The sequence below is a fragment of the Mytilus galloprovincialis genome, chromosome 1, assembly GCF_965363235.1.
Source record: "Mytilus galloprovincialis chromosome 1, xbMytGall1.hap1.1, whole genome shotgun sequence".
NCBI lineage: Eukaryota > Metazoa > Mollusca > Bivalvia > Mytilida > Mytilidae > Mytilus > Mytilus galloprovincialis.
The window spans coordinates 45,554,052-45,564,068 of NC_134838.1; the positions used below are offsets into that span (position 1 = coordinate 45,554,052).

The 10,017-nt window shown below is 31.1% G+C and overlaps 1 protein-coding gene across 4 annotated transcripts in view; it reads left to right on the forward strand.

Annotated features, from left to right (window-relative positions):
• LOC143075756 (uncharacterized) overlaps positions 1 to 10,017 on the forward strand; it is a 95,077-nt gene that overhangs the window by 74,618 nt on the left and 10,442 nt on the right. For 3 of the 4 annotated variants that reach the window (XM_076251323.1, XM_076251341.1, XM_076251333.1), the window contains 3 exons: positions 708 to 804; positions 2,180 to 2,317; positions 6,503 to 6,568. In XM_076251323.1, coding sequence (XP_076107438.1) covers positions 708 to 804; positions 2,180 to 2,317; positions 6,503 to 6,568 — 301 coding nt within the window. The remainder of the gene's footprint in view (positions 1 to 707; positions 805 to 2,179; positions 2,318 to 6,502; positions 6,569 to 10,017) is intronic. The other variant, XM_076251327.1, reaches the window with a different exon arrangement.

Genomic DNA, 10,017 nt, shown 5'->3' on the forward strand with positions numbered 1-10,017 from the left:
ATTACCATTGAAAACTTGCATACTTAATGGAAAATGTTATATAACACTATTATGTCTGTGTGTAATTTTTTTTACATGATATCAATTACAATCTGAATATTTACAAACATTCAATGCTTCCAATATTCTGAGCATTGCAACTACAGACCTGGCATTTTAAAGTTTTTTCTACACATACTCAAGGTTGTATGTTGATCTGTTGAAATATGTAGGCTTCAGTGAGAGATCTATGGATGTCTTAAAAAGTTAGGCATTTTATCATTATGGCTCTTTTGTTTAAACTAAACATATTTATTTTTTTAGAATATACAAACGAGACACTCTTGTAATGGTTTTATCCGTGTATTAAGGAGAGTAGAAATGCACTTTACCATCAAGCATCAAGCAAGCTAATGCTTCTCAAAGCATCAAATAAAAAAGATATTGACAGTATCATAATTTTCATTACAGCTTAATTCACGATATTTGGTTTTGGATGAATTTTAATCCTTCCAATTGAAAATTATTATTTTTAATTAGTTTACCTTTAAAAAGAGCAGACTGAATTAATTTCTATAAAAAAAAATATCAAGAGTGCATTTAGTTTATACAAGATATAATATAATTTAACAATGTTGTTGATAACTTGATACGGATATGAATTTCTTATATACTAGGTAATTTTTCCAAATTTTGTTTGTATATTATAAATTTTTTTTTATTAACAGGTGAGGCCGTATGATAAAGACAATCAACCTTTGAGTCACAATGTGGAGTATTCACCAATTAGAATTGAACCCAAACTAACACAGGATCAATTACCAGGTGAGCTTAAACATTTATAAGCTGTGCCAAACCAACGCAGGGTGATCACTTTGTGCATGACAGTATTTTACACTTCACCAATAAGCTAAATTTGTTCACAGGTTTATCAGCTTGAAAAAAAATTCAAACATGGGAAAAAATTTGGACAGTAGGTATTATGAAAAGGCAAATAGGAAAAAAATAGGAAAAAACAGTGATGTGGGATATACCTCCATGAGACAATAACCCAACAACAAACTTAATTAAAAGATATCTAGAGGGTAATACACAGTCTTCAACAATAGACATATGTCTTAACAATAGGTCAAGCTCTGACTTGTTCCAAGTTCATAAAAGTTCTGAATTTTGAAAATCAGGCTACAGTTAAATGTGCTATTACTATCATCTATTTCAAACAAATATCCTGTTCTGTGAAGTCGCACTGTTTTTATAGGACCTCAAAAAAAATTTTGCGTCGTATAATGCTATCATGTTGTCTGTGTCGTCATTGTCCGAAGACACATTTAGTTTCCAGACAATAATTTATATTTTAGTGAATGGATTTCTATAAATTTTTACCAGAAGGTTCAATACCACTAAAGGAAGGTTAGGTTTGAACTGGGAGATATGGTCCCAATAGTTTAGGAATTAGGGGCAAAATGATTTTGAATTAGGTTTTTATGGTCAATGGACAATTAGGACAATCTAAAAGCAGTCTAAGGGAGTTTATTCAAAAACATTTAACATATGTCAGGTTTTGGACTAATTGGCAAAAAAAGGGGGGGGGGGGTGGTAGTAGTTTTCAATTTTTTTCCCCAAATTTCTCAATTTCCAAATTTTTTAAAAGTTTGAAGAAGAAATCTTTAATTGCACAATAATGCGCAATAGATTTGTAAGATCTTGACATTTGTTTTGTGTCAGAAACTCATATTATGTCAAAAATTTGATCACAGTCAAAATTCAGAGATGTATCAAGCTTGAATGTTGTGTCCATACTTGCCCCAACTGTTCAGAGTTAAACCTGTGCGGTCGTACAAAGCTGCGCCCTGTTGAGCACCTGGTTGTCCTGATGTTATAATATCTATGTATATTAAGCTTTGTATCAAAGGTCACATCTTTTATATAGTCAGTTTTCTGTGGCTGGCTGACCTTAATATACAGGTTTCGGCTGTTATAATAATTTATATTGTTACTGAGGGTACCTTAGACATCTCAAAGTAAAATCAAAATATCATACCACATCAAAATCCCCTACCAATGTTTGTAAATAGAAGGAATGTGCATGTTTTATAGAAAATTTGGTCTTTGAATTTGAAATATAATTTGTCTGATGTTTCTGTAGGTAGAATCTTTATACCTTTTACAAATAATGATATTTTGCATCATTTTGTTTTAGATAATGAAATATATGATTTTGTTTACAACCAATTTTTAGAAGAAGAAAAAGAAAAGATGCAAGTGATGACTTGGGTTGTGATACCTCTGGTCTTGGTAATAGTCATTTCTCTAACAGTCTTTGTATTCTATCGCAAAGGTAAGCTTCAAGTTCAGAGACAATTACAATACTTTTTTACAAATCCTTGAAAATTTGGTTTAAATCTGGTCACCAATATTGCCATTTTGAAATGATATTTTTAAATAATTTATTTAGTTTTTGAAACTTAATTATTATGCTTTTATATAGAATGTACACAGATGATTTTGAAGTACTGGTAATAATAATCATATAATATATCTCCCGCTTTAGACCCTCTTCCGTCCCTCCTGTTAAAATTTGAAATCTTCCGCTTTTTTTTTTTTTTGGAAATGTCAACCACGAAAATTTTCAGTAGACATTTTTGTTTACAAAATTTGAATACAGACAGAGAAGTAGTCCGAGAAACTCGAAATTGATACAGGAAAAGTCTGAGATAACCGGAAGTCACTATTTCCTGTTTTGATTAATAGGCAATTCAATGAAGGTGTTTAGGATTAGATTATACAACAATAAAAGACAATTGGCAATACCTGGTGATAACAAGCTAGTTTGCGACACATACCTTTATTATTAAAAGTGAAATACTGACAAGAGATTAGTTGTATAAACAACGACTTTATTCTTTAATTAATTTGATGCTGTTGATAACAATTCTGCAAGGATCAAATACAGAACTTCAGAGACAAATGAAATCAACTCAAATATGATATTTATGGCTTGTATTCCATCCAAGCGAAAGGAATACCTATATGAGTATGTTTGTCTTGAACAATTCTAAAATTTTCATATTTGACAAAATGCAAACTGTATGTTATCACCAAATACTCCAGCAGCAAATTAAAGAAGACCAAGTATCTAGCCAAATTCAAACTCTGCCTGGAGATCTGATTTAAAATGGTGCAATGTCCAATGCCTAAGGTCAAGACCATGCTTACTATACTTAATGCAAAGCTGACTATTGTAGCCCTAATGACTTGACCAAATATGGAGACAGCTACCCAAAAGAAAGCCCACTACAAATGTATATCATTTCAACACCTTCTGTTATTAGTGTGGTAGTGTAGTAGTGGTACCAAAAGTTGAGAATGTAGCTTAAGCAGAGATACTTTTTGCCAACTATGTATGATGGCTAATCACTTAATCTTGAACTATTCATAATAATAAATATTTGAAAACCCCTTATCTTCTATTTTTATCAAGTAAAAATGGCTATGCAGGTGTTGAAAGGTATGGAATCATTGCTTTGTTGACAAAAACGGAAGATTTGCAGATTAAAACACACAAAAAAAAAACAAACCACATCATACCTGTCAACCTGTGACGATGAAAATGCAGGTCATGACCTGCATTGAAGAATCAAATCTCGGGTCATAACGCGTACGAACTTTTTCGAGCTGAATTTCAGTATTTATGGTACATTTTCTTATAATGTATATCAAAGATATCAAAACATCAATGCATGTTCACTTGGTTAAGTCATTTTAAATCTTATTTATTATTATTTCATTGCACTTTTAAAGATTTTTATAAATTTGTGTAACTCAGTCTTATGTGCTTTACTTTTTGTCATCATCTAAAATTTATTTTTCAAATATAGTTTTAAAATGAGACTACTGGCTATGAAACCTTTGAAACATACCATGTAGAGGTATTACATCTATCAACATTCATCTCTCAATTGACAAGGAAATTAGACTATGGTAAAATATAGTAATACAGTTTAAGGAAGTATAAATGTAAAAAATAATTTTCAACTTTTTTTAAAAAATTGTATAAAGATATAAAAATAATGAAAAGTTATTTTTCAATATGTATTTGAATTTTATATTTTTATGATTTAATCTTTTTCACCCATAAAACGTAAATATAAGGAATAATTTTGAATGGTGACAAATCAGGGGAAGTAACTCTAGTTCAAATATGTTTGTAAACCAGTAGTGCAATTTATTTACGACCTAAAGCTAAGGTAATTGGTGTTAATTAACAGTGTGTTTGACACCAAAGCTGTCAAGTGAAGCCATGCACTTAATGGGTCACTTAATTTGACAGTTTACATAGCTAGATGAACTGCCTGTTCATGGAAGAATTACAAATTTGCCGGTATTTCAAAGAAATATTACTTATGAAAATCAATCTCAAGGCTAAGAAATACGGGTGAAATCGGGTCATTTTCGGAATTCCCGGGTTATTTCAATGACCCGGCGGGTGTCCCGGGTGATCCCTCAGAATTGTGAAAATCTCGGGTCACACCCGCAGAATACGGGTCAGTTGACAGGTATGCCACATCATGCACATTGATAAAAGGTTGATATAAAAGCTCCAGTTATAAAGCCTAGACTCCAGCTGAAAATTTCCAAGTCTCTAGTTGTGGCTTGACAACTCTGTTACATGTCTGATATATGGTTGTTTAATGGTATTGTTCTTGTAAAAAAAAAATAGCTCCAGATATATCAAACTAGAAAGTAAAATCAGTACCAAATTAACAATAGTTCAACTTTAATAGAAAGTTAATACACCATGGCTCTGTGATTTTTAAGCTTTTGAATTTGTTTATTAATAACTTGTGCGCCTCTTGATGTCTTCTAACTTATCAATATATAACCTAGAGTTCAAATTACAGGGGCAATTTCAAGGTATCATATAGTTCTTTCACATTATGACACAGTAGCTCATTACATTTTTTTTACAATACAGAAATGACCAGGGAATAATCATTGTTAAATATTGACCAAATATTTCCCTAATATTAGTATGTGTAAATTCAGCAATGGGGAAAAAATAATTCTCAATTAATATGCACATTATTTAATAGTTAAAAACCCTTTATTCCTGGATTGTGGTGCATAACATCTTTAAAAACATTAGATATGTGTAGTACCAGTACCGAAGAACAAAATTCACATGCACATCAACCCAAAGCTTTTATTTACTTTTGTTTAAAGGATCTTATAGCCTTAAGTGTAAAACTTTAAACCAGAAACTTTATGTCTTATAATGGTATCATACATCTTTATATTTTTATAGTGCCATGTTTATTGTTAGCCCCAATTTGTACCTTTACCTTTGTCAAGTTTTTATATGACTGCAAAAAAAAAAAATTTGGGATCATATAATGGTATGATGTCGTCGTCTGCGTCATCCAAAGACACATTTGTTTCCGGACAGTAACTTTAGTTCAAGTGAATAGATCATTATGAAATTTTTTCAGAAGGTTCAATACCATAAAAGAAAGGATGGGATAGATTTTGGGGATGATGGTCCCAACTGTTTAGGAATTAGGGGCCCAAAACAAGCATTTTTCTAGTTTAAGGATAATAACTTGTGTACAAGTATTTCAATTGCTCTGAAATTGTACTACAATGTTTAAAACCACAAGTAGAAGGTAAGGATTCATTCATGGGGCTATGGGTCCAAAAGGAATTAAGGGCCAAAAGGGGCCAAAAAGAAGCATTTTTATAGTGTGTAATTTTATGGATCTCTCTAAAATTGTACCACATTGTTCCATATAATAAAAGGGAGGCTGGGATTAAGTTTTGGATTAATTGCCCAAAATATGTAGGAATTAGGGGCCAAAAAGAAGCATGTTTCTAGTTTCCAAACAATAACTTGTGTTTAAGTGTATGGATCTCTCTGAAATTGTACTACAAGGTTCCATACTACAAAGGAAAGGATGGGATTAAGTTTAAGGGTTATTGTTTAAAGGGGGTTTTAATAAGTTGGGGGGGGGGGATTTTTGAGGGATTCCTTTTTTTTTTTCAAAATTTTTTAAATTTCAAATTTTGAAAAGTTTCAAGAAGAAATCTTCAATTGCACAGTATTGTGCAATAAATTTGTTAGATCTTTGACCACATTTATTTTGTGACAAAAACCTTTATTGTGTCAAAAATTTGATAACAATCCAAATTCAGACAGTATCAAGCTTGAATATTGTGACCAAATTTGCCCCAACCGTTCAGGAATCAACCACTGTGGTCGTATAAAGCTGTGCCCTGCAGAGCACCTGGTTATATTAGGTGCAGATATAGATTTATATTTTGCCCTACTTAAGATGTAAAAATGATATATTTCTGTAACATATTTGCCACTCACCTAATTTAACAATGAATTTTGTTCTAACTGATTTCACAAGTGTGAAACTAACATATAAATTTCATTTACACAAGCTGCCAATTAAACACACAAAATTTGCCACTTTTTTCTTCTGGCCAACCAGTAAGTTTAGCAATTTATTTTTTATTTCAGGTATTTTAAAAAAGGGTAAAACAGTAAAAGAATCTATTATTCTGCCAAATAATGGACCAGATGAAGGTATTTACTATAAACTGAAAACAGAATTTTGCTTGGTCTGCATTCTTCGCTGAAAGCAGGACAAAGGGACTGATTTTCTGGCGACAACTCTGTATCTTGCGTCAATAATTGTTTAGTTTTCTGCTTAAGTTAGTTTGGTAGGACCTTCTTGTGATCGATCATTAATATTTACTATGAAGTTGAATTAGTTTAAACTTATTTATTTATAGGGGATTGGGAAACAAGTTCTTGCAACTTATGTTAATCCTTTACACCTTGCGGATGTTAGTGCTGCCTTGTAGCGGCATTAGCCTGCTCTTTTTTTAAATCTACAAGGGTGTTTAATAGTGCAAGAGATATGACTCTCTCTTAACACAGGTCAGCAATTTATTTTTCCCTTTCCGACAGACTATCATTGTTTCTCAAAACCATTCACGCAAATAGTGTCAAGGAAGAGCCAAAATAATTTAGTCCCTGAAATTTTCTGAATAAGTTGAATTACTATCAGTATAAATCAGTTTGATGCCCTGTCCTCTAAGGCATGGTCCGGTAACTAAATTAATTAGCAATTTTCAATGTTACATTTTCTGCTTAAGTTCGTTTGATAGAATCTACTTGTGACAGATCATTGATCTGTTGTATAAAGTGGCATTACTTTCAGTACATATAAGTTTGATAAATATTTCTAGGCCCGCCCTTAGGTCCTAATCCTGTGGTTTTAAATAAATAAGCTATTTTGAATGTTCGGTTAATAATTAAGCCAGTTAAAGTTCGAGTTTGTCACAGAGATTTTCAGATTGTGACTGTTAAACAAAAAAACAAAAAAAGCGCTTTTGAAAAAGGTGACAGTTAAGTGAATTGAAAGAGCCATGCCATTTGTTTTCATATTTTCCATGCGTTCCCATTTGTTAAACTATTCTTTAATGTTCATTATCAAATGATTTGTTGTATCAAACTTGTTCTTTAAGAATGTTTTTACTATTTACCTTCAAGAGCATGTTTGATTACATTCTTTCATCACTGTTTTCCCCTCACCACACTTTCGCTGTGTAGTGGCCCAAGTTATAAGGAGAGATCTTGTAGTTTAAGTTACTGCAAACGATAAAATATCAGAGAATTACTTTCTGGGAAGTCAGTAATTCAAAATTGGTACATTTATGAAGATTTTGATAATGTCAAGGATTTTATTTTCAGAGTAAAACCTAACTATTTTAAACTTTTTTTTTAAGTTTTCATATAACTTTTAACTTTTTTTTTTTAGCAGTAGGTGTTGCCCTTTCAAGGGAATTTGAACTAGATTTCATATAAGTATAATTCATTTTAGCAGTAGGTGTTGCCCTTTCAAGGGAATTTGAACTAGATTTCATATAAGTATAATTCACAAATTATTCATATAAAGCATTCCTCAATTACTTTTTTATATAAGGGTACAGTTTTTTTAATTGGAAAATTCTACTTAAAAAGCTAATATATTTTTTTGCAGTTTCTTCTAACTGTCTCGCTATTAATCACTTGCAAATGTCAGTGAGTTTACTGAATTTTATGTATATAATACAAACATTGATTTGACACATAAAATAGGATAAGATACAAAACTTCAAAGAAAACACCTTCAGGAAAATTTAAGTAGAAAGAATTAGTTCATAAAATCAAAGATCATATTGAATTGTAATAATTCATCTTAAAACAACAGATGTTAGGTAAATTGAAGTTAACCTGTGTTTAATGCTTGTTTTGTGATACAATAATCTGAATTTTATCGTTGGCGTAATTGATTTATTTTTTTCTCTCAATAAATTCAATTATTTTGAGACCGTTATAGATCATCGTTGATCATCTCAACTAGATTGATTATTTTGCTTGAGCCGGTACGGCGAAAGTGAGACAAACAATCGAGTTGAGATGACCAATGATAATCTGTTTATTGCTATTTTACCTTTGACAATGAGCATGTGCAACCTTAGTCTCTAGCGATAATTTTTCATATTACTCTTCTGTGCCAAGAAAAGGAATTATCATTCAGTAAGATCAAAGGAAAATGTTGTAAAAAAGCCATAAAATTTATTATTTAGTCATAATCATTGCTCAAAATGATGCATTTGTTAATAAAAAAATCTTGCATTTATCTTTTAAGGAATGTTTTATTTTGACACTAGCATGTGTGTAACAAAAGAATATGACTACCATCACAATATCCCAATTTACTGTCAGAAGTACATTGTAAAAACACTACCGGTCATTAACTTTTAAGATTTGTAAACTATTTAACTTCAGCAGACTTGAATTAAACAATAAATATGTTGCTTTGAGAAATATGTAAACAGTTGGTTACGAAAAAACAAAGGTCAACAGTTTTAAAAGCAGGAAGTACAATCAAGTTGTGCTAATTGTTCTATGATGATATATAATTCATTTCATTTACCCATCTTTTAAACAAGAGAGAGACAGTCAACAGATTGATTAAAATTTGGAATTCCCCACTTGTGTTATGTAACGCATTTGGCTTCTGAAAGTTTTAAGTCTCAAGTGTACTTGACGGAGGTTATTCAACAAACATTTTAATCAGTATCATATTTGTATTTTGATGAAAGGATTCTTTAGTTTTCATCTGACATATCAAATATTTCACCTGATATTTTAAACAATTTTTACAAACAATCCAGTTTTGATATATTGATATTGTAAAGTGTCTTTTGAGTGGTTGACTTATTGTGTTGCTTTGGATGTACAGAAATGAATCCCAATATATGGTCCTTGACTTGGAACAGCTTGAAAATACATGTATAATATTACAGATGTTTTACTCCAAATGAAAGGGAATAATAAGTGTAGTCTGTAAAATTAGTACAACCAGATGTTACAAATGAAGACATGTGTGTAATTTCAATATATTTTGCATTTGGATTAAATTAAAATAAAATTAACATTTACAGCATATGTACTTGAATATTTACAGACAACAAAGAAATTTAGGTCACTCTTTTGCTGGAGGAACAATAAAATCAATCACACCTTTATTTTCTACCTATTTTTTACATTAAATATTGATTCATACAAATGATGGTCATTTATTGACTTAAAGCTGAATCATTTGATTCATCATAAGCTTGTATGGTGTAAAATTTTTAGTACATTAGGATATAATGATAATCTACAGATCAAGTTTGTGTTACATTATGGTTGACCAATCTACAGATATATTTTTATGCCCCACCTTCAATGGTAGAGGGGCATTATGTTTTCTGGTCTGGGTCTCTCCCTCTCTTGCTTTAGGTTAAGGATTTTGGTCAAGGTAGTTTTTGATGAAGTTGATGTCCAATCAACTTGAAACTTAGTATACATGTTCCTTATGGTATGATCTTTCTAATTTTTATCCCAAATTAGAGTTTTGACTCCAATTTTATAATCCACTGAACATAGAAAATGATAGTGTGATTGGGGCATCCGTGTACTAGATACATATTCTTGTT